Below are 25480 nucleotides of genomic sequence, written 5' to 3'. Positions count from 1 at the left end.
GATATAGTTCTATAAAACATCTAACATTAGAATCAGTGTCTTGGAAGGAAACTATCTCATATACCAAGAATGAACCTATAAGGGCATTTTCAGCTATAGCAGATGGGGCACCATGTTCCTAAAGCATGAAGTCTACATCTTTGTTGTGACACTTGTCACATTTTCTATCATTAGTGTAGTTAATGGCAGGTTTGTCTTTCTCTGTGATATCTTTGAGCACACAACAATGTTCATATTCGTTTACCCAATACTTAGCACAATATCAAGCATGTTTTGTATGTTCAATAATTACTTGATCAATGAAAATAAATGATCCATGACATTTTTATTTTCTTCTTAATATAACCTTGGAATGAAATAGGCAGTAGATAGAAAGGTCATCCAAGTGTATGCGTCCACTTTTTTTTCACTTCAGTTTTTACTGGGGCAAAAAACAGTTTGAATCTAAATAAGTCACATACAATAATCAGACTTATCAGGTAATTAGTAAAAAGTTCAAGTTTTCACTTTCATTTGCCCTTGCAGACAGAGTCTGGGAGCACGGAGTATTTTCTGGTAACAAATGGGAATCTGGCCAACCAGTGATCTTACATTAGCATTCTAATAACCAGAGGCCAGCATGCAGTAGTGCTGTGTCAGAACTAATTTATGAAACTGGGTCCAAAGGCTCATTAAAGTGGTCACAATTCAGTGACTGCCCAGTAAAATTAGACTACAGTTTCATTCTCATAACAGTGAATATTTTAACATACTATTAAGGACATATTTCAAACGTTAACACTAGCTTTGATTCTGTGAGGAGCAAAACAAGAAGATTTGAAAGCCATTTACTTTTGTACAAAATTGGCTCCACTCTCAGCTTTTGGCTGAAAATGCTTCAAATGTTCATATGTTAGAGCCCAGGGTGGGCTATACTTGCATTTGCAAGTCAAGTGCATTTTTTTTTTCCCTCAGAATAAAAGCACTGCTGTGCAGCTTCAGCAAACCACAGGGTTGTGAACCTACCTGGACAGGAAATCTCAGGCAGCTCAGTTGGGAGTGGAATTTTCTTCTCTTGCTGCCAGACATACCTCCCTACAGGATTCCTTTAATCATACTTCCTCCCCCATGACGCCAAAGCTCCTGAGTTTTTAGAGTGCTTTGCTTTACAGGGTCCTGTGCACAGCCAGTCTGGGTTTGAGTGGCATAGCAGGTGTGGCATGCAAAATCTGGTCAAGAGCAAAGAGATGTAGTAGGGAAAGTTCTAAACTGTTGAGTCTGGGGCAGCTCCAGTTCAGGTCTGTTGCTGACTCTCAGGCAGTCATCGCCCTGTGCTGGGGCAGGACACCCCCTCTCCTGCTGGCTCGTTTCTTGGCACGTGGACCATGCTCAATAGTAAAGATGGATGTAATGAACTGAACTAATGATAGTAATACAAAAACTGTTTAATTTTTCAGAATCTCAAACATCTTTATACATGAAGCGAGAATAATGATTTCTGCTCTGCTTATTTCACAGGGCTGTTTGGATGGTCTAAACTAATAGTAACTACAAAAACACTTTTTAATGGCATGGTGCTTATACTTGGGTAATGTATGATTATATCCATTCACTTGTCAAACATAACAGACTGTTTTCTTTATCTCCTGAATTTTTATTCAATGGAACAATAATGAATCCCTAAATCTTCTAAATGTGAACAATAAAAGACTCTGAATGACTTTTCCTGGCAGTCTATATGCCATGGCTGAATTATTTAGACTTCTATTTAAGCCTGGGGAGGAAAAAAAACTCTAAGGATAAAGATTTTCCTTTTAACTAATTCCTTCAGAAAACTGTCTCTTTTAATTTTTTCCACATTTACAAGATACCATTGATAATTTGGATGCCCTATTATATTATTAAGTTCTATATCACTTCCATATCAAAATTAAATTTCTCTAAAAAATGACAAGTCAATAGGCATCACTTGCTAGTGGCAGAAGTAAGCAGCAAGTGTCAGTGTAATGTAGCAGTATAAATAATATGTAATTTTAAAATATGCATTAACTTTTAAAATGAGGATATTCCAAATTGAATCTATGGCAAAGAAATAAATGTAAAATATTTTTCTAAATATGCTAAGAGTATCTCATAAACCAGTGCTCTGGAAGAACTGTGATTTTCTGGATGCTAATAGGTGTGCCTTCCAAAAACATTCTTTAGTCCCCAGTATGTAAGAATATTTGAGTTAAACATGACTAGATATGTTTCCTTTTTTTTTTTTTGTAAGGTTTTGCCTATTAGTATCTAGTGTAAATAGCCAATGTATAGTATAGCATTTTTACCAAACTATTTTACCATGATAAATTTGCTTCACAACAAACCATCTGCCAACATACTATATTCAGATAAACATCACTTTAGGAAATGTGTTAACAAAGCGTGTTTGGTTAGACTCACAGGAAGGTATACCTTTGGCCTATATGAATTTAACTGACAATAGACTCATTGAGCAGCTGTAGGATAAACAACACTGTGCAGGTGCTGAAGGGCATAAGAAGTTAAGTGAAATTACTACTGCCCTTTAGAAGTCCAAGGTCAAAGGGTACCCATACTCAATAGTCAGTGCCATGGAGATGCTGTGATCAAATAAAATAAGTGCAAAGAGGGACAGTCACATCTGTTTAAGTGTAGAATTGGAAGTATCTTGCCAAGAGTCAAAAGCGAGAAATAGTAGTACACCTACAAGGACTGGTCAAATAAATATATTTATATGTGCCAGCTGTCATTTCTGAGGATGACACTTTTGGAACAGTACCAGTCTCCATTTGCCTCATCTCATTTGTCAGAATGGGTTTAGCTCATTGACTTTTTTCAGTTCTGAATTTTACAGTTATTTCTGTCACAGTATTGCTTATTTAGTTTTAAAATAAAGAAGAAAAGAAAATTAGCTAAATTTTTGAGAGCAGTTAATACACTTTTTAATTAACTTCCCATGACAAGATAGTTAGTAGCCCAATGGGGTATTTTTCAACTGTTTGATTCTGGGGTTTAATACTAGAAGGATAATTTTTGGGCAAATTTTAAATTTTTCTCAGATTTTTTTCATGCTAACTTGAAATAATCGAAACTTCAAAATAGAGATGGATCTGTTTCATATGCTTCTTAGTAGGTGCTTACAGAGGCTCATAATGCTATATGACAAAATGCAAGTACCCCTCCTCCCTTCAGGAGAGGGTGTGTTGTCTCCAGCCATCTCCTAGCCACAGGTAAAGTGTTAGTTCTCTTCTGCTTTATCCCTATGGCGGGAAAGGGATGGGGGACGTTCCTCCACACAGGTGTGACGTGTAGTGCACTAAAACAGAAATAAGCCTATCAACAGAATTCTTTAAAATGATGCCTACCTGCTTTTGCCAATTCTCACCACAAGAATATGATTTTAGTATCCAGGTAAAGGGTCCACCAGCCTGGAATATAAATACCTGTACTTTTGCATAATGACTAGAAATTTAACTAGGTTTTTAGAATATGCCAAAAGTATTAATTGAGAGTGATTAAATCCACATCCTTTCTTGAGGATAATATAAGAGTTCTAAAGATTAGTACATGGCATAAGTCTATAAATTCAGAAACCTAAGGAATAACACTTTATTTTCCTTACCTCAATGTTCTACTCCAAAGTCCCTATCTTATGAGAGTGATAGAAAATTGAATCTTGGTCATTCTTCCTCTTGCCCTGCCTTGTACTCACACAGTGCCAGGATAGTCAAGGCACAAAGTCTCAGGTGGTGTCTTTGTCACGGGCCATGAAGTTACTGCTAAGATGCCATTTACCCTGTTTGTATGGTCCATTCACAGCCAACAGCTCTTGAAGCATGAGAACCTGAGTCTTGGCTTCCAATTAAGCTGGATTGTCCAGAATACACAATTAAATCTTATATATATTAATATACGGTTCAATACAAAGGGAATGGTTGTTCATTCAGACCTTGGCAAGGCTTTATGTTCACTGTGGTTAACTAAGCTCACCACCACTCTTCTCCCTGGACTATGTCATGCCTCTTTCACTCTCTTCCCTGTCTGTTAAAACCAGGTTTTGGATGATGATCAACATAGCAGTGCAAAATATATAAATATGCACACAAGTGCTCCTCAACTGACAATGGGGCCACCTGATAAGCCCATGATAAGTTGAAAATATCTTAAATCAAAAATGTGTGGGTCTCTGGGAGTTGTGGCTCCCTGCCGCTGCCCAGAATACTGAGAGAAGTGTAGTTTCTACTGAAAGCATATTGCTTCATATCATCATAAAGTTGAAAAATCATCAGTTGAACCATCCTAAGTTGGGGACTGTCTGCATTTAAGTATAAATTTCCATACATTTAAAGTAAACTTTTGCATTTGAACACTATTCAATATTTAGAAGAGGCAAAGGATTTTCTTCTGCATTTTTAAATACCTTTGAAGAGAGGCTAATATCTGGAAATACTGAGTTTAACAGCATTTCATGAAAAGTTTTCCATTGTATGAATATGCTATCAAACTCATAAGCATATCTTCAGAACAACTGATAGCATATTATTTAAAAAAAAAAGAATGCTGCAATATTTTTGTTGACAGACTTAAGTCTCAAGCCTTTTAATTTATTTATGAGAATAGTTGTATATTTTCATTTTATAAGTCATGGGGTCTAAGTTAGAAATATATAAGTGATGGCATGATATTTTCATGTACTTGTGCCCTCTATAATCATTATAGCACTTCAAAAATTGTAGAAATCTGCATTTGTTTCACTTGCTTTTTCATCCCAGTGATATCACATCTGAAAGATTCAGACAGCCTTGATCTTGACTGTGCCTTATTCCAAGTCATACACGAGTCACTGTCTCCATGATTCATTCTTAGGTCTGTTCTCTGCTCAGAACCTTAAAATTATATCCCACTAAAATCATACTTTAAATTCTAATTGGGGTGTCTAATGATCTTCTCACACCCAATAATCCACTCCCCAACCTGTTCGCCTTTCTCACAATATGCCAGCTCACAATCTCAGCTAAACCACTTGTTCACCAAAACCTGCTGTCGCTAGCTTAAATATTTATCAATGCATAATTTAACATTTTTATTCTCACTTTCTTTTTAATTATTAGTTATTAGTTACATGCAGAATAAAATTTTTAAAATATTGAATCTATAAAAAATAATGCTATAATATAAACACATGTTCTCACCAACCAATTTAAGACATAGTACTTTATAATTAACTGGGTGTCCTTCCTAAGTCCCACAATTTTTTCTGCCCTTTAGAGAATACTGTCATCCTGATGTTTTCACCTTATGACCCATAGAAGTTCCTCCTTCATGTTAACTTTGGCCGGTTTGATGACTGTGTCGTGGTGATCGCCTCTGGGATGAATCTCCCAGGAGTCTGTTGAGTTTCTTGTATCTGGAAACCTAAATTTCTAGCAAGACCAGGGAAGTTTTCTTCAAGTATTCCCTCAAATAGGTTTTCCAACCCTTACGTATTTTCTTCTTCACCTTCAGGGATGCCTATGATTCTTATGTTAGGCCTCTTTACGTAATTCCATATCTCTTGTAGGCTTTGTTCATTCCTCTTATTTCGCTGTTCTTTGTCTTTGACTTTTTTGTTGAATTCAAAGCTGTTATTTTCAAGCTCTGAGATTCTTTCTTCTGCCTGATCTAAACAATTCTTAAGGCTTTCCACAATGTTTTTTTATTTTCTTGAATGAATTTTTTATTTCCAGAATTTCTGTTTGATTTTTTAAAATAATTTGATTTCTTTAGTGAAGTTTTCATCCATTCCCTGCATTGTTTTTGTGGTTTCTTTGTGTTGGGTTTCTATTTTCTCTTGTATTTCATTGACCTTCCTTATAATCCATATTTGAAATTCTTTATCAGTCATTTTGGTGTTTTCATTTTGGTTGGTATCCATTGGAATGGAGCTATTTTTTTCTTTTGGGGTTATCCTTTTGTTCTGATTTTTCATATTTTCAGAGTTCTTTCACTGATTCCTTCTCATCTGGCCTCTTGATCAAGACGTGGGGGTGTTATGCGTGTCTTGCAGGTTTGTCTGTAGGTCCCCAAAGATTGATCCCTGACCATTTTGGGAAGAGGAGTGGTGGCCCTGAGTTGCCTATGGAGTGTTCTAAGAGGTTTGATGAGCCACTCAGGGTACCTCTGACCTGCTGTCTGCACCTCTTCCCAACAGTGTGAAATTAATTAGGTCCCCCAGCTTAATGTCCAAGATGGTGGGTGGTATTTGTGAGCATGAATCAACCACTCCCTATTTGCTTAAGTTGGAAGGCACTATGCTTAGCTACAGAGTTGTTCCTCCTGTTATTGGTTGATGTTTGTATGGAAGAGCCAGCTGCCCAGATGTTCTCTTGTACCATGGTAAGTTCTGGTTCCCCAGGCGGGACGCACAAATGCCCCAAGCTTTAGGAGTAACCCTATAGCTCCCAGAGATTACTTGATGTCTACTCCCACTGAGGTTGGGGGAGGAGCAAGGCAGATCATGGCTGGATTTGGAGAGCCTGAAGGCTTTGCAAAGCCTTAGAGGGGCTCAGAGTTTGCTTTTCTGGCCACTAGGGTGAGCCGCTGGTATAAGGTTCAGGGCAAGCTCTCCAAACCAGGAAGGCTGTTCCTGAGGGAGGGATCTAATCACTTGAGTAGGCCAGATGCTGTCGCTCACGCCTGTAATCCTAGCACTCTGGGAGGCTGAGGCGGATGGATCATTCAAGCTCAGGAGTTAGAGACTAGCCTGAGGAAAAGCCAGACTCTGTCTCTACTAAAAATAGAAAGAAATTATCCGGACATCTGAAAATATATAGAAAAAATTAGCCAGGCATGGCAGCGCATGCCCATAGTCCCAGCTACTCGGGAGGCTGAGGCAGGAGCTTTGAGCCCAGGAGTTTGAGGTTGCTGTGAGCTAGGCTGACACCATGGCACTCCAGGCAACAGAGTGAGACTCTGTCTCAAAAAATAATAATAATAAAAATAAATAAAATAAACACTTGAGTGCAAAGGCCCTTGGCCGGGCTCTTTCTGCCCTTGTCCACTAGCACAGTTTCTCTGTAGGGAGGAGTGCGTTCCCTCCCTAATCACTGCTCACCGGAACCCTACAACATACTCCCATCAGATCAGTCCATGTGACTTTCCTCACCACCTAAGCCCAGCTCTCAAACTTCCCCCCATTCCGTGTTTGACCCACTAGTGTTTGTCTCCACCAAACTGGTAGGTAGGGGGTTCCCCAATTATGTACCCCTGTTCCACCACAAGACCCCAAGGGAAGAGTAGTAGGCCTCTGTATCTGCAGGAGCCTCTGCTGGAGGCGCGCTGCTACTGGAGAGAATCAGCCATACTTGAATTTCTTGGCTCAAGCTGCACTCCCTAGTATGATGAGTGGAGGGAGAAGCCACTGCTCCCATTCAGCCAACCGGCCCAAGGCATTTGGTCGCCATGGGAACCAGGGTCTAGGCTAAGTCTCTCAGAGTGCCACACCTTTATCCAATATGGTGATTCTCCAGCAGGGGTGGGGAGTGGGCATGCTCACAGATCCCTGGCCCACCACACCCTTCCACACTGTCCTGTAGGATATGTTCACGAGGGCTTCCTCACCATCTGAATCCAGGACGGGGGGTGCTCATTGGTTCACCCTACTGTTCCTATTTAGCCACCGTGCCTGGGCTCCTGGAGGGTGGAAGCACCTTCAATATACTTTGTGTCCTGCTGCTCACCGAAAGCACCTAGGTTGGGGAGGGACTCCCTTTCTCTTTCACTGAGCTCCGAGCCTCTCTGGGTTTGATATAGGTGTTACTGTCTTCTCTTCTGTATCTTCTTTTTTATCAGCTTTGTAGTTTTTCTTTGTGGGGTCCCCAGACATCTCTATTATCTCTCTCTGTGATCCACACCTGAGCTGCAACTCTTCTCTGCTCTCCTCAGTCCAATATGCTACCTTCCAGCCAGGATGCTCTGACAAGCAATGTCTCTAGTTGGCCATCTTTGCTCTCTTAAATATACCACACTTTATTTTTTGTTTCCTATCGATGGATATTTGTGGTTTCTTCCAGGAATTTGTTTCATGCCAATGTACTACAGTGAACACCCTTGCATGTATCTTAAGGTAGGCACACATGTGTAAAAGTTTCTTATAGTTCATACCTTATGGATCATAGAGTTGGAACATTTTAGGTTTATTAGAAACTGCCAAATAGTCTTTCAAAATAGTTTCACCAATTTACACCTATATCTGCAATGTAAACACATTCCAGTTCCTCAAAAACTTCACCAACATTTGGTATTACCAGACTTCATAAACTGTTGTAAATTTAATGGGTTTCAGTTGTATCTCATGGTGTTTATTCACCATTTGTGTTTCCTCTTCTGTAAGGTGTCTTTACTAGTTTTTTGTCTAATTTTCTATTTAGTGTTTTAACTCTTTTTCCTATCATATCATTGAGTTCTTTATATATTCTATAAAGAAACAATTTGTCAAGGATTTCTTCATCCGGTTTCTGGTTTTTTCCACTGTCTTTATGTGGCTTTTGATAAACAGAAATTCTTAATTTTAATGTGGTAGAATTTATCAATTTTATATTTAAGGCTAGTGATTTTTATGTCTGGTTTAAGATTATCCTTCTGTATTATGAGCTCATAAAGATATTCTATTTTATTGCCTTCTCAACGTTTTATACTTTTGCCTTTCATATTTAGGCAATAGTAATTGATTTTTTGGGTATGGTGTAAGGTAGAGGTTCAATTTTATATTTGTCTTTGTGGGTAACCAATTGTTACAGCATCATTTATTCAAAAGCCTATCTTTCCTTCATTGATATGCTATGTCAGCTCCATGTACTTACATGTCAAGTGTATGGATGCACAGTTTTGTCATACATATGTGTGTGTAAGTTTGGTGGCTCTCTATTCTGTTCCATTGGCCCCTTTCTATCTTTGTACCAATACTATAGTCTTATTTACTACAGCTTTAAAATAAATCTTGATAAGGCAACTTTACCAACTTTATTTTTTCCAGGAGTATAATGGCTATGTTTGGCCTTTGTTCTATGATATAAATTTTAGAATCAACTTGTCAAGTTTCATGCATACACATAAAAAATACTTTGGGATTTTATTGGAATTCCATGGAATTCATAAATCAATTTGGGGAGAATTGACATATTTATCATATAGAGTTTTCCAATTTCCCTGTATTTATATAAAGTTACTGTAAAATCTTTCAATATAGTTTTATAATTTTCTCCATTAACATCTTTCAAATTTTCTGGTTTACTCCTCAGTACTTTATATTTTATGCTATATAAATGATATATTTTAAACTATTAATATATTTGAAACATATACATTGCTGAATAGAGATATACAATTGAATTTTGTACATTGCCTTTGCATCTAATAAACTTACTAAACTCTCTTACTAATTGTAATAATCTGGATATTTTGGAATTTTTTATGTGAACCCATGTATCATCGGCAATTAATGACAGTGTTGCTTTTCTAAAATTACTTTCCTATCTTATAGCACTGACTAGGATATCTACTGCAATGTTATATAGAGTTGTTTATAGTGGATGCAGTTTTAAATTCCCTGATTTTAAAGTAAATGTGTCCAATATCTCGTATTAGGTTTGATGTTTAATATTGATTTTTTTGTAGATATCCTTTATTAAGTGAGGAGGTTTTCTTCTCTTCCTAGTTGCTAAGGATTTTGTTACATATAGATGTTGAATTAGATAATTATATGTTTCATATTTTTTAATCTGGGCAGAGATAGCATCTTGTTCCCTTTGACCCACAAAAATTTATAAACTAAAACCCAAATTCTGACTTCAACAAATGTCTTCAAGGAACAAGCCAGGTTCGGTGATCTATTAATACTTCCATTTGATTTTCTGTTTTCACTCCAATGTAGGATATTCTTTGAACTGCTTACTTTCTTGGTAGTTTTATGTTTTATTTTTTAAAGAGGTACATTTATATTTTATCCAGAATTTCTGGCTGTTTTTGGTGGTGGATGGTTCAGAGTATTTTGTACACTGTGCAAGAAACAGAAGTCTTCCTTTTGTCTTCTGTCAAAGTATAATAGTATCTCTCACTTTTTTTCAAAGCTTTTCTTAAAGTTTACCTCCTTTAGATTTTACTTTCTTTTTTTTTTTTTTTTTTTTTGAGACAGAGTCTCACTTTGTTGCCCGGGCTAGAGTGAGTGCCGTGGCATCAGCCTAGCTCACAGCAACCTCAGACTCCTGGGCTTAAGCGATCCTACTGCCTCAGCCTCCCGAGTAGCTGGGACTACAGGCATGAGCCACCATGCCCGGCTAATTTTTTTTGTATATATATTTTTAGTTGGCCAGATAATTTCTTTCTATTTTTAGTAGAGACAGGGTCTCACTCTTGCTCAGGCTGGTCTCGAACTCCTGACCTCGAGCGATCCACCCGCCTCGGCCTCCCAGAGCTAGGATTACAGGCGTGAGCCACCGCGCCCGGCCAGATTTTACTTTCTATCATCTTTTGGAAATTTTAACTTTATTCCAGCTAGTTTTTTATTTCACTTTCCAAACTTTCTCCACCCAGCTTTCCAGTTTCTTAACAGGTTTACACATTTCCTTAAGACTGAACTGATCAATTATATGCAAATACTGTTTTGTCATGTACTTAAACATTGTCTTGTCTATCTCAGAGACTTGACCTTATTTTCAGGCAAAGTATCTGCTCCCCTCCCCTCTTAACTAATATTTTTATATAATATTTTCTTAAACAGTGCTGTTTAATTTTATGCTTTCAGATATCAACATGGCAGGAGAACCCAAACCCTACAGACCAAAACCTGGAAACAAGCGGCCCCTTTCTGCACTTTACAGGTAAGTAAATACTCACTGTTCTACTATATGTAGTAGTGAAATTTCCTTATGGCTTTCTAAGATAATATAACCTGTTAGGCATCAATTATTTTGAATAAAAATCTTTACTGGCATAAAGTACAACAAAATGCTGTTGCTTTAGATATAAATATATCATGCAGCATTGGCAGGGATCTTGGATGCCTAACCTTATCATATCTGCTTATACAACCCTTCTACAAGGTATTTCTCTAATAAAATCTAATGCAAATCTCTGATGATTCTACCTGACAAATGGGTGGAAAGGTCAATGTTGGTTGACTGTTTACTGCATGCCATGTGCTGTAGGTGTTTTACATATGTTATTTAATTTACTCTAATTCTCACAACAGTTTTGCAATGTAGATATTCCTGTTCTCATCTTGCAGAGCTGAGATACAGTTTCTTAGTGATTTTTCTCAAGGTCACACCACTGGTAAATGATGGCTCCAGTACTCAAACTTATGCCTTCTGTTGTGATACCTGAAATTCTTTTCACTCAATTACTTAGCCTCTTTTGTTACAAAGCACGTGTTCCTCTCATGCCCATTTTTCCCAAACAGCAAATATATTCCTTCTTTCCTCAAGAGAGACAAATCCGATTCCTTTAACCTTTCCTAAAGTACTTGGGTCTGAGTCACTTAACATTCTGATCATTCCCTCTATATGCCCCAGTTTATCAGTGTTCATACCTATTATATTATTCAGAACTCCAGGTGGACAGAGTCAACTAGATTTAGCACCTTTGTCATTCTGTATTTACTTCTATTAGGTTAAGTAAAATTTGATTGATTTGGGGAAGAGGACATGAATAAACTAATAGAACTTTCAGTTCTTTAAAAACAACCACTTTTGGAAAAAAAAAAAAACGTTATGTTGTTAAACCATATTTCCCATTTCAAGTGCTTTTGCCATTGGTTTTTGTACTGTTACATGCTGACTTTGCATCTATCTCTGTGAAATTCCCTTTTGTTAACTATAGCCAATTGTTCCAGGCTATTGAGATCTCCTATTATCCAATTTATTTGGTCCTTCCCTAGACACAGATCATCAGCCCATCAGTGTCCACGTCCAAAGAGTTAACATAAGTGTTGAGCAAGCCTTCCTTCTTTTCTGATATCATTTCGATAAAGGAGAATTAAGTTATGTATCTTAAAATTGATTATGTTCCAATTTAGTATAGTAAGAAGAGTGCTCAAAAGACAGCGTGGAGCTCTTTGTGTGTCTTTGTTTTCTGAAAACTTAGCGTATCACCTTTTTAGCCACATACAGCCTCATTTCCCAAACTATAAGATATTAATGAAAGGGTTGGAATTAGATATTTCTAGAATCCTATTTATGCCTAAAACCCCAGGTCTCTCTATTTTATAGCCATCAGATATTTTTAAAGCTATATTGAAAAATACAACTTAATTTCTGTTGTAATTTTGGCTGTTTTAATTTTACTGAAATATTTTATATAAAAATAACAAGCAACAGAGCATAACAAATGTTGATAATTGGTCATAGAGAAATATTGACATTAAATACCAGAGATGAAGTCATCAAGAAAAGGCAACTGACACTTTCTGTACCTTGTTTGAGGTAAAGGACATGGTTTATAAAACTGAGAAATTCAAATTATATTTTCATAAGATTCATTTTTAAAGGTATGCATAGAGTTCGGCTAATGCAGAACATTTGAAAAATCATTTTTTCAATTATTAACAAAACAAGCTGGTAGTAGCTTTTTTTTCTTATCAAAGAGTTGCCACTGTCTATGCATTGATGTTAATTTTCATATTTTCCCTGTTCTTGGATTGTTTTGATTTTCTTATGAAAATGGAAGCTCATGACAAGAAAAAATGTATTTTTAACTGTTATTTCTCTATTATAGTTGTATTCAATTGTGTTCAAAAGAATTAGAGGCAGAATTTTATTTAAATATGCAATATTATATATAAATCACATTAGTGGGGAAATGCTTATTTTTTCTATTTTTATCTGTTTACACAAATTAAGGCTGGGGTATACTGAAAGTACAAAATAATAACAAAGAGAATACAAGGAGTGAACATGCAACTGAGAAAACCCCTTTTCTCATTCTTACATAAGATTAATAATACCTTAATTTTATGTGGAGAAACTATGTTTTTATAGTTATTATTTATCTGTTCATCACAGAACTCCACAAGGTAGGTATCATGTGCTTTGCTTTATAAAGGAAAAACCTAAGTTTCCAAAACAATGAACGATCTGCTACAAGTAAAATAACAAGATTAGGAACTGAACTCGGGTTTTCAGCCTTTAAGTCTAATGATCTTGTCACTAGATCACAGCTCCCTCTATTTACTCACCTGCTACTATCTAAACAATAAGGATTATGAAAAGCAGAGATTTTCTAGTCACCAAACCAATAATCAATCATATTTCTGTCCATGAATATCATGCCAGCAGGTGACAGAGGAAAAACTACACTAGACAATGCATACCTATGCGTGTGATCACAGGGAAGAGGTTTTAAGCTTCACGTCCTTTATGTGAAATAATATTTGCACAATTTTCTTTAAATCTGGATAATTGAGGTGAAAACACCTAGAACAAAGTAGAGAATATAGTGACAGCTTGGAAAGGGGGTGGTGTCCACTTTCCTATACTTTGCATCTTGTTTTCTAATCTATATAATGAAAGAGCTGGAATAGTTCCATTTGTTCACTAGTGCATTCATTTATACAAGGTATATTTAATATGTGCCTAGTATGGTCTAGGGACTGTAGTAGCTGCTTTTCTAGGCAACTGGCACAGAAATGCCCAGCATCAGGGCAAGGACAGAGCACAGTGAAATAAAAGTAAGTTGCTTGTATAGAGATAATCTCTGATTTACCTTCCTTCTCTAAACTACCATGTCTCTACAGCTATTTACTCTGGGCCTTTAAATGCTCTGCTGCCCAACTTTCTTCTTCACTTGTGTCTACTTTAGGTCTATCATCAGCCACAAAGTGGTAGTCACATGAAATATTCATTGAGATATAACTTTGTTTTGTTTCTTCGTTTAACAGGATTTTCAATTCAGCCAAACAACCTTCACTAAAGGCTTATTGTATGCTCAATTAACATGATGTGCATAGAAGATGCAAAAATAAATAAAACAGGGTGCCTTCAAAAATTTACTGTCCAATACATGAGTTCAATGCACAGATAAGTAAGGACCACCAGGAGCAGTGTGCATATGCTTTCATAAGAGAATAAATGAGGGGGTTACTGATTCTGCCTAGGGGAAGGAAGTAGAAGGTGTGGGAAAGTTACAGCCAGATGATAGCCCTTGAGCTGGCTTCTGAACAAGCAGGCATTCACTCGGCAGACACAGGGAAAGAAGGGCATGCCAGGCCAAGAAAACATGCAAGGGCAGAAACACAGAGATCAAGAAGAGCCTCTCATGGTGGGAGCTACTTGGTTGGAGAATGGGTAACTGGAAGGTTGTGGTGGCCCAGGCTGTGAACATCCCTATATATTAGATTAAGAAGAGTTGCCTTTTATTCTGCAAGCAACAGGGAACCATTTGAATATGGTGACTGATTGTAAATGGGGTGTGAGGGTGAGTGAGAGTCACAGATAAGTCCAGGGTTTCTAGTTCAGGCAACTGAGGGAATGATCACGTGATTTAGATAAAAGAAGTAGGAGAGACATGATGAGCAGTGGCAGGCTCTGGTGAAAGGTCAGGGAAAGGAAGAAAACAACAATTATTTCAGGCTTGGGCATGCATTCATAAAGACAGACAATTCATTACAAAAAGTGCTTGCAATAAAATGTCTCCCATTAGAGCCTATTTGTAAATGAAACATAATTAATCATTTGTGAACATTTCATAAATATTGGACCTGGTCCTAATAGTGAATAGCTAATCCATTCTCCAGGGAAAATATTGTAACTTTTAATAAATTGCTGCTTCAAATGTGCTATGTGCATTATAGAGTATCTATGGTGCTCTAAAATAATAATTCTCTCCCAGGAAGTGAGTTTTCCAGCATGCCAAGTTCTAATTAATATTAAATAATTGCTAAGTGAAGGTAGTTGTATGATGGCTTTGCTTCTGCTAGTGAAGTAGACAGACCTTTCCTCTCTGATGCGAGTAAAGCCCACAAAGATACCAGAGAACAAAGACATTATTTATCAGGGCTGAACAAGTACAGGTTTTTATTCACCTAGGAGCAGCCCTCCCAGTTGTGGGAAACACAGCTTAGTAAGACATGTAGTACATAAAGTTTCATCCAAATGATTTTATAGAGATTATTGGGCACATTTCCAAATAGTATTAATATTTTGTGGCTATCATCCAGGTGCCTTTTGTAGCAACCTCCCCACCCCACACAGATGACCATGGGGATCAAGATTATCACTGCCAGTAACTTAAAAACTCCTTCATATTCTTTCAGGATAGCCTACAATTACCAGAATCACCATTTTAAGATCACCATGACTAGTGGTGGTAACCATGAATGTGAGTTATATTATGATAACTTCAATAATCAAAATCCTTTCCAAACACAAACCAAGTAAGGGGACTCTGCCACAAAATATCTCTGGTGTTTTGTTCACCACTGGACCTCCATGAATTCTGCTATCATCCTTCATGGTGGCTCTGGCACATCATGGGAAAGGGGGACCCACTCAAGTGGCCCAAAATGTGCCCTAGAATCTTGGCAATAGAAATGAAAATAATGGAAGCTAATTTCAGGTAATGCCAAATAGCAAAATCAGTATGGAGGAAAAGCATACTGGACGTCTTCACTGCATTGACTTGCATTGTTTGTTGAGAAGGGTTTCCCAATTGGATATTGATCATTTTATTTCTTTTCTATCTTTATAATTTCAAAGATAATATACACTCACTTTCAGAATACTTCTGGTGTCAATACTTCCCTTTGCACTGACAAAGGCTTCCTTCCATTTCACCTGCCTAGCCAGGTGGGTCCAGAAAGCCATCTTAGAATGGACTCTGATTACTAATTGGAGTGTGAGGAAGAGAGGGAAACATTTTTTCCTACTCCCCCTACTAATACATCCTGTCCTTCTGAAATGGACACAAGCCCAAGTACTGCCATGCCTACTTGGTTGATTTTGAAAGTATGATGTTGCTGGGTCTGTGTAGCAACTGCAGCCTCTTTTTGCTCCTGATCCAATCTTTCCTATGCAACCAAATAATTGACATGTGGTTGCCAAAATCTACAAGAAAAATGCACAAAAAAGCATAGACTTCTAAAGCTCAAAACTGAATAACTATATATCTGGGTAATTGAGGGTGAGTTCTCTCAAATTCAGAGTCCCCAGATGAATGTTGAAATGCTTTTGTATCAGAAAAGGTCCCCAAAATTCACTTTATTGAAGGTTTAAAATTGTGAAAATGTTTTGCATGAGTTTGTTTGGTAGAAAAAGTGTTAGGCCTAGCTCCTCAAACAACCACAGCATTGCCAATGGTTTGAACTTGATCTCTTGTTCCTCAGCCTCTTTGGCTGTGTAAAGGAAGATATAAATGTCTCTTGAAATATGATGAATTGGCCGGGCGCGGTGGCTCACGCCTGTAATCCTAGCTCTGGGAGGCCGAGGCGGGTGGATCGCTCGAGGTCAGGAGTTCGAGACCAGCCTGAGCAAGAGTGAGACCCCGTCTCTACTAAAAATAGAAAGAAATTATCTGGCCAACTAAAAATATATATACAAAAAATTAGCCGGGCATGGTGGCTCATGCCTGTAGTCCCAGCTACTCGGGAGGCTGAGGCAGTAGGATCGCTTAAGCCCAGGAGTCTGAGGTTGCTGTGAGCCAGGCTGATGCCACGGCACTCACTCTAGCCCGGGCAACAGAGCGAGACTCTGTCTCAAAAAAAAAAAAAAAAAAAAAAAAAAAAAAAAAAAAAAAAAGAAATATGATGAATTGAGGAGCCTGAAACTATTAGAGATACTTCACAAATTTTAGTTATCCTCATTATTCAAAGATTATTCCAAGAAAAAGCCTATAATAAAGTATTTTAGGAGGTTATTTTAAATGAGTGTTTAGCTATGATGGTGTTGCTAAAACTCACACCGTCAACTAAACAGGTTAATGTTTCCTATAACTTCTTAAAAGAGTTTTTTTAAAAGATTAATTGTACTTATAGTAGGTCCCTCATATTTTAACACTAAGCAAATATAACTTGTAAACCTTTTCATTTAAAATGTTCAAAAAAGTGCTGACACAATACCCATTAAAATCGTTCCGCCGCAGGCAATTCTCTCTACTAGGTTAAAGAATGGCCTATTTGCAGTTTTCTGTTTTGCTTTTAATGCATGAATATCCATGAATATCTTCTTGCATATGGGAAGAACAGGGTAGGCATAGAGGGAGACCTTAACACAGAGAATTCATCTCTAAGACCTTTGTAATTTACGCTGCTAGTCTTCAGGTTGTTTGAAAGACTATAGTTCTGTTTGTTTAATTGGAGGTAGTTTTGGATAAAATCAAAAGAAGCAAAACCAAGCAACCAATTTTAAAAAAAGGAAAGTAACACGAGCCAAGAATTAGGTAAAAATTGAGGGAGGGGTGGGCAGGTAGGATCAGGTGAAAGTTTAATTATGCTAAGAAAACTTATGCAATGACAAGGTATTACTTGGGAGCAAGTCAAGGCAAAAAGGGAAGCATGATGATAATCTATGTAAGCATGTGGTAAAAGAAAGTACTCAAATATGTTGAAAGAATCTATTTTTTTCTAACTCTATCCATTGACAGAAACTTATTGTATAGGCCTTTATATGAAATTATCTAAACAGCATAGCAGGTACCACCCTAAGTAGCATTTACACAACACACACACACACACACACACACACACACACACACACACACACACAAATATTTCAAAGCTGATGGCATTTTTCTTATGAAGTCTCCCAGTAAAAGCAAAGGATAAACTGCAGCAGAGCAAGCCACACAGGATTCCTTTCTGTTTCTCCCAAGGCAATTTATCATCTTGAGACATACTGTGACAAATGTATCATTCTATGAAATCCTAAGAGTGGTGCTCCATACAGCTGGATCTACAAAGCAGGTCTGGTTTTGAATTACCAACATGGCTGCATACTTAGAGGAGACAGAAGGCAAGAGTGGGGTGTCTTGTTTGGCTTGTCTACCCAGCAACAAGGACTAGAAGAAACATATCATGTTTGGATGTCTACAACCTTTTCCAACAGTGACCACTTGACCTTAATAATACTCCTCCTTTGGGGTGGTGAGAAGTGTAAAAGGCATGGTAAACCTAGTATGAGAAAACTGAAACTTCATGTCGTCCTTACAGTTGGCAGATGCAAATGAAGACATGCAACTGATTTCTTCTAGCTGTTGATTTACTACATGTTAAAAACTGTAACCTGTCATGAAATAGTTGCTTTCTTTCACGTATATATAAACAGGGTTTTCTGCTGAACCAAAGATCTCCTCATTAGAAGGACTCATGGCCTTTTGTGCTATATGCTCCTTGCATCTCACTCTGTGTTCTTCTTGGTTTGAGGGACACGATATTGAGTTAGAGCACAGACAATAACCCTGAGAGTCCCTCCCAGAGCTTAGGAGGAAGGTGTGCATCTCATCTTGCTGGGTGGTTGTGCAAGTGCTCCCTGCCTGGAATAAAGATGCTTTATGGGTTCTGTATTCCAAAGGGTATTGAAGTTGGAATGTCATCATTGTCAGTGTTGATTTCATTTGTTGTCATGATTTCATTGGTGGTCTTCATTGTCTTTGGATCCAATGACCTGGTTCTTGTTTGAGGGCCATTCTTGGTAGAGGATTTAGGGCCTTGAGCTTCTAAAGTAAGTTACATCCATAAGTCAGTTTTTAAGAAATTTTTAGGATTACCTCATTCTTTTATTGCTCACCAAGGGCTCATATCACCTACACCTTGTCAATCTACCATTTCTTCAAGATCCCAGGATATGTTTCCCACTCCACAAGACTATAAAAGAAATTGAAATGTGTCTACAGATCTATTTCCAAATGAATCAAACTGAAATGTCTTCAATGTTAGAGTGCTACCCTCTCATTATACTGTTGGGGAAATATGATTAAAACAAAATCTTTTCCCAACCCAAAAATCCTCTCCACAAAGGTACTAGAGAAAGAAAACACTTGTACTATTGAATAAGCACTAAACCAGAATGTGGTGTGTGTCACAGGCAACCCTCTAGGAGACTGAAGACAGAAAGAAATCTCACTCTTGTATATAGACAGACACATACAACCTATTACATAAGTGTTTTCAGGATGAGCAATAACTAGTCCCCAAGTAACAGAACTTGAAAGCACCATTTGTCACAGATAGTTCATCCTAACTTTACCAGGTAATTGGGGTGACCCATATGCTAGCTAATTGACTTCATCCAAAAGAAAAACAAACTTCTCTTATCCTTATGACAGGAGGTAATTTTATAATTTGGAGCAGCTCCTACCTCTCCCGCAGAGCCTGGCTGTTAGGGAGCTGTCTCCCTTGATGCTTACATTTCAAAGGGATGGCTCCCAGATCCACGAAAAAGACATCCCTGTGTCTTAAAGCTGACAGCTGACAAAATGCCAATCTAGTCTTCAAAGGAATTTATATACATTATATGCATTTCAAAAAGAGGAGAAAGTAGTTTTACAATTAACAGTCTAAAGTAAATGCCCAAATCAAAAGGAAGGGAGGGAGATCTCTCCCCTTATTTTCAATAGGGAGAATTAAAGCTCTTATTTTGTTTCATCATTTTATTGAGCTCTCATTAATTCTAGCATTCCTGTGTTGATTCCTTGTGTGGTAAGTTTCTATAAACCTCTTATTTTTAATTTGTATTTGTCCCGAACAGCATAAGGAAGACAATCAAGATTCATTCAGAAAGAGTGAGAGCCAGCCAAGAAGTTCCAGAGTTAGGACTGAGACTCAGGTTTCCTGCCTCTGATTCTAAAATCATACTATATTTTTCTTCTTTTAATTTTAAATTTTTAGGATTTTGTCTCATTTTTATTTAAAATAGTACAGTTGAGAGTGCTAGTTAACTACTGGTTTGTGAAGATTGTTGGAAAATTCCTTTTTTATTCCACTTCTCTAGCAGTCAGAACCCTGATTGCTCCTCTAAGCACCTGCAACCCACACAGGCCAGGGCTTTCCCTGTAACAGTCTTCATACATTCAGTGATGCTGTAGGAGCAGACTGACCTTATCTGCTAACAACTGAAATAAATAGTAACAAGAAAATTGTCAAAATGTAGAAAAATGTTTAAGCCCATACAAAATGAGGAGAGGAGAAAAGAAGAAATGATTATTGACAATATTCATAGATGTGATTGGATTAACAAAAACCGAACAGTCCTTTTTCCTCTGCCATCTTGTCTCACTCTTACAAAGTGGGTGATTTTTTTTTAGCCACATAAAATTATTTTATAAAATTAATTTTATTATCTTTATAAGACTGTATTTTCCCCTGGCCAATTAAAGTTTGAAAATACTTATGATAAATTATAAGCTAAAAGATGTTAGGTTATAGGAAGATGTTTTTGATATGTTAATTATGAGCAAGTTCTGCACAGTAGGAATGTGGTTTATAGGTTTTTTAGCTTTGGTTGGCTTTAAATATGTTAATTACAAAACAATCCACAATTTCCTTATAAAAATTACATAAACTATTTGGTATCTAGGAAAGTAGTTCTGATTGTGTTATAAGTACTGAAAGTGAAGCTAGAAATGGCTCCTTTTTTGATGTCTAGATAGAAGAGGGCAAAAAGTCAACATAGTCTCACTAGATTATCAGTTGACCATGTATGATGCATGCTTCACACAACAATTCATTCTTTTGGAAATTAATTAACTATTAAACTTTCAAAATTTTCTTCCAGTGGAATGATAACATGATTGATAATGTATTCTTATCAGTATTGTTAAATATCAGCATACTCAGGGGTCCTCTTACAACTTTAAGTTGATGTCTATTTTGCTTATATTTACTGTATGGGAGAATCAAGGGACAATGTAAGCATATTACATTGCACATGAAACTGAGATGCCACATAGTTTATGTTTTAATATTTGTTTGAAATATCTCCTATTCTCACTCAGTCCTGAAGATTTCAGTGGTCATTAGAACAAACACTGGATTGGAAGTCAGGAAAACTGCAAACCAAGTCGTGCATCTGCTGCTACCTATCCACACAAACCAAGTGATAAGAAATTCAACCTCTTTTAAGCCCAGTTTTCTCGTAGTAAAACAAAGGAGTCCAGTTAAACCATTTCTTAGTTTATTCCCATTTCTAACATTCTGATATTCTACTGTTTGGTTTTTAATTCAGAGGCTAAAGTCCGGTATTCATTATCCAGTTTATTCCCTTCTTCCTTTGACTTTTATGCAGTGTCTTAAAAAAGATACCCATATCTTTTGACTAATTCCATCTTTTAAGGTATATCTAAGTAGATAATCCTAAATATTTTTAAAATGTGAACAAATATCAAATAATTCCCAGGTTGCTCTTTGCAGTTTTATGTATCATAGTGAATAATCTGATACAGCCAAAATATTAAGCATCTATTAGATGAATGTTCACAAACTGTTCATAATGACATGGAAAAGGATTTAGCACTTAATTAGAGAAAAAATTATATAAACATCATGACCAAAACTACTTAACAAATGAAATACATGCAGAGAAAAAAATAGAGCAAAATAATAACTCTAATTGTCTTTGCAAGGTGGGAGTAGAGCTGATGTTTTTCTTATAACTTTAAAACCTAATGCAAATTTTCTTTAAGGAGAATTTTATAACCAAAAAAGATATATTTAAAAATCAGCTTTTTTCAGTGTTAAATGGTAAACATTGTACAAAAAGACTCATGCAGGCAACAATGAAGATTTGTGTGTGTGTGTGTGTGTGTGTGTGCGCGCTTTGTGTTGGGCAAAGCCAGTTAAACAGACACAGCCCTTCATCTTTAGAACTAGACCCCTTTAGTCACCATGGGTTTTAGAAAAGTTAATTTTCTAAAAGGGCAACTTCATTAACATTAGTCTCACAGTTCGCTGTGGTCCAGCAGCCCTGTGTGGAGACGCGGTTACCGCCAGAGCTAACAGCCCAACACAGCCTGTCAGTCAGGCAGTGCCCACAGGATGAGAGCTCCGCGTGCAGAGGGAAGGGCAGGGAGCAGGGTGCAGGAGGAGAGCTACTGAAGTCATCTAGTCTTCCAAAACAAATAGTCAAAATATCTGAGCCCTTCCATGATTCATTAAAATAAGTAATCAAAAATGCGTGGTGATGGCAGTTCTTCTGACTATAGATTAGAGAGCCAGTAATACGAAAATGGCACCTGCCTCACAATAACTGTCCCTTGTTGTATTTAAAGCTGTAATTCAGCTGCTTTGTTGCTGCTGATGCTGCTTTGAAAAAGCATAGTGTGGGTGAGCTACAAATAGTGACAGAATAAAGCCTAAGTTGTAGCCTTAGTGTGCAGAGCGTGGGCCATCAAAGAAAAAGAGGAGAGAGGTGCTGTGTTCCTGACTCTTAACAGAGAGAACATGTCAGTACAGGGAAACCAATGGTAATGAGTACAGTAAATGTATCGGAATGCACTTTTTCAGAATGTGATACACCAACCAATAGCTGAGTTTGAAAAGGAAAGAGAGGATGACCCACAAAATACAGATAATCCTGTGTGAAATAGCATTTTGAGTTGGCTCGCTTAGCAACTGTTATAGGTTTTCTAAAATCTGATTCTTACTAAAACTACCCACAATGTCAGTGGCGAAGACGCTATTGTGATACTGTGGGTAGTTTTAGTAAGAATCAGATTTTAGAAAACCTATAACAGTTGCTAATTGAATTCTAGAAGAATTCAAATAGAATTGTAACTTCTAATTTTTTCATTTGCTGAAGATTATCTTTTTCTCACTTTTTTCTCTTTAATACTCCAATTCAATATATCAAATCTCATGTTTAGAGAGTTGAGAAAAGAAATATTAAGTGACCCGTATTTGAAAATATTAACTAAATTGAGTGTAGAAAAGTTGAGACTTTGGCACAGAAAGCCTAAAGATATTATAAAAGAAATAAGCAATATTAGACATTCATTTTTCACTGAAAAAGAAATATATTATTTTTAAAAATGTAATGCTGAAGAAATAAAAGAAAGACTAGCCTTATGGGTAGGTGAAGCACAATGTGGGCAGGCAGTTACAGACAATCTATACCCAGTCTGGTTGCAGAGCATTGCCATCATTGTCATTAATGGATTACAAGTCCTTTGGCCAAGATCTAGAACAAAGCTCCAGCCCTGGGATGTTGACTGACATAAGCAGGGTAAGCTAGGCAATCCAGTATGCTGGTATCCATGAGAGATTGTGGGATGGTGCCATTAGGACTTAGCAGTCAACACAGAGCTGAATTTTAGGGACAGACCAAATTAATGGTGAGAGATATGAAGGACACAATAAATACTTCATCTAGGGTCCTCTCTGAGGGTCTATTTAGGAGCAATGAAGACTTTCAGAAGAATTTCTGATCCCAGCAATTTTGAGTGAATCACATGATCTCAAGCCTGCAAAGATGACTTCTCTCTTAGCTTCTACTCACAGGGCTCACTCAGGGACAGCTGACCAAATTCAGCCTGTATTAGAAACTCTCCATGGATCTAGTCAGGGAGAAGGAAACACTGATTTGCTATAAGTTAGATGGTTATTTATCAATTAATTATTAAGCACCTACCAGGAATTTTTCTGGGCTCTGAGGATAATACATCAGTTAACACAATGTAGTGAGGTTGCTACAACTAAATAAAAACAAACCAATTAATTATTATGTTAGAAAGTAGTAGATGCTATAGGAAAAAAATGAAGCTAAAAAGAGGGACTGGGAGTACAGTGGTGAGAAGTAGTTTTTTATAGAGTGGTCAGTGAAAGCCTAGCTCAGAAGCTGCCGTTTGAGAAGCTATGAAGGAGGTGATGAGCAGGTAAGGTGATACCTGGGGAAAAGATTCTAGGTAGAAGGACCAGCTAGCAAAAGGCCCTATGGCAGAAGCATAGCCATGTGTTAAAAAAAAAAATAAAAAGAAGATCAATGTTTCTGGAGCAGAGTCAAACCCAGAGGCCAGGAGGAGGTGAAGGGATAATGGTAGAGAGATAAATGGGGCACCAAATGATGTAAAGTCTCATAGGCCTTTGAAGTAGTCTGGCCTTTGAAGTACTGTAAGTGAAATACAGAGCCTTTGGAAGGTTTTCAACAGAGGAGCACTGTGACGGAACTTCAATTTTGAAAGGTCACCTTAGCTTTACGTTGATAATAAGTTGTGAAGGAGAAAGAGTAGAACATGGAAAACCTGGCAGGATATTACAGTGACATGGATGAAACTGTAGTAGCTGAGATGAAAAATAAAAGTGGTTATATTACAGATATATTTTGAAGATAGAGCCAAGAATATTATTGACGGAGTGAGTATAGACTGTGAGAGAAAAAACGGAGCTGAGGATGTTGTTTTCATTATCTACTGCTGGGTGACAAAATTTACTGACTGTAAAAAAAATTTTGTCCTATTCAGCAATCTGGGCTGCATCAAATTGAAGAGTTCTGCTCTACACGATGTCCAAGATGGTCTCAGCACTTACACATCTGGTACCTAAGCTGACATTGGCTAAGACGGCTGTGGTGGCTGAGCCTCTTTCTTCACATGGTGTCTTCGTGTGGTTAGTGTAGGCTTGGGCGCACTATGGTGGTCTCAAAGTAGTCAGAGTTTTTACACGGACACTAAACTGGGTTGAAAATTCCAGAATATCACATCTGTCACATTCTTTTTATGAGATAAAATCACAAGAACAGAACACAGACTCCACATCTAGATGAGTGAAGGGAAGAAACTGATTATGGCCCAACTGTCTGCCAGAGATGTGTCCAAGGTTTTTGGACTGGGCAACTGGATGTATGAAGTTGCAATTAAGTGAGATGGGGAAGACCCCCACGGGAGAGGTTAGAGTAGGCCAAGGTGAGTGGTGAGTGAAGATGACAGGTAGGCAAATGAATATCCAATCTGGAGTTCAGGGGCAGGTCTGACCGGATGTGCATATAGTGAGTTATCAGCATACACGTGGTATTCAAAGACACAAAACTGGTGAGAACAGAAGTGGGGTAAATAAAGATAGAAAGAATTCCAAGGACTGAGCTGTAGAACACTCTCACAATTTAAGCCACCAGCCAAGGTGTCTGAGAAGAAATGACTAGTAAGATAGTTGGGCTGAGTGATCTGAAATACAGAAAAGAAAATGTTTTCAGTACAAAGTAAACAGTTGGGTCAAGTGCTCTTTAAAGTTCATGTTAACTAACAATTCACCATTGGACTGAGCATCGTGCAGGCTCCTAGAGACTTTGACAAAAACAAACAAGACTTTGTGTCCCTCAGGTTTTGGGTCATGCCTTGATTCTGCACAGTTAACTCAGGGAACAGCTCAGGAGAGGATGGGACCTAGAATTGTACACCCACATGCATATAAGATAGCCACACAGTAAGAAGGACTCTAACATGAAGCCAAAACACAGCCCTGCCAGTCAGTTGGAGCTTCCAACACAATCCAGGAGTAGGTAGTGTTGAATAATCCAGGCAGATGACT

The 25480-nt window shown here is 37.5% G+C and overlaps 1 protein-coding gene across 13 annotated transcripts in view; it reads left to right on the top strand.

Moving 5' to 3' along the window:
* Positions 1-25480, top strand: part of RALYL (RALY RNA binding protein like) — a 644676-nt gene that overhangs the window by 493701 nt on the left and 125495 nt on the right. For all 13 annotated transcript variants that reach the window (XM_045560943.1, XM_045560945.1, XM_045560938.1 and 10 more), the window contains one exon: positions 10781-10856. In XM_045560943.1, the coding sequence (XP_045416899.1) occupies positions 10781-10856 (76 nt within the window). The remainder of the gene's footprint in view (positions 1-10780; positions 10857-25480) is intronic.

Source organism: Lemur catta, chromosome 9, assembly GCF_020740605.2.
Source record: "Lemur catta isolate mLemCat1 chromosome 9, mLemCat1.pri, whole genome shotgun sequence".
Lineage (NCBI taxonomy): Eukaryota > Metazoa > Chordata > Mammalia > Primates > Lemuridae > Lemur > Lemur catta.
The sequence above is the reverse complement of the archived record's forward strand: the minus strand, read 5'-3'. Positions and strand labels throughout refer to the sequence as shown.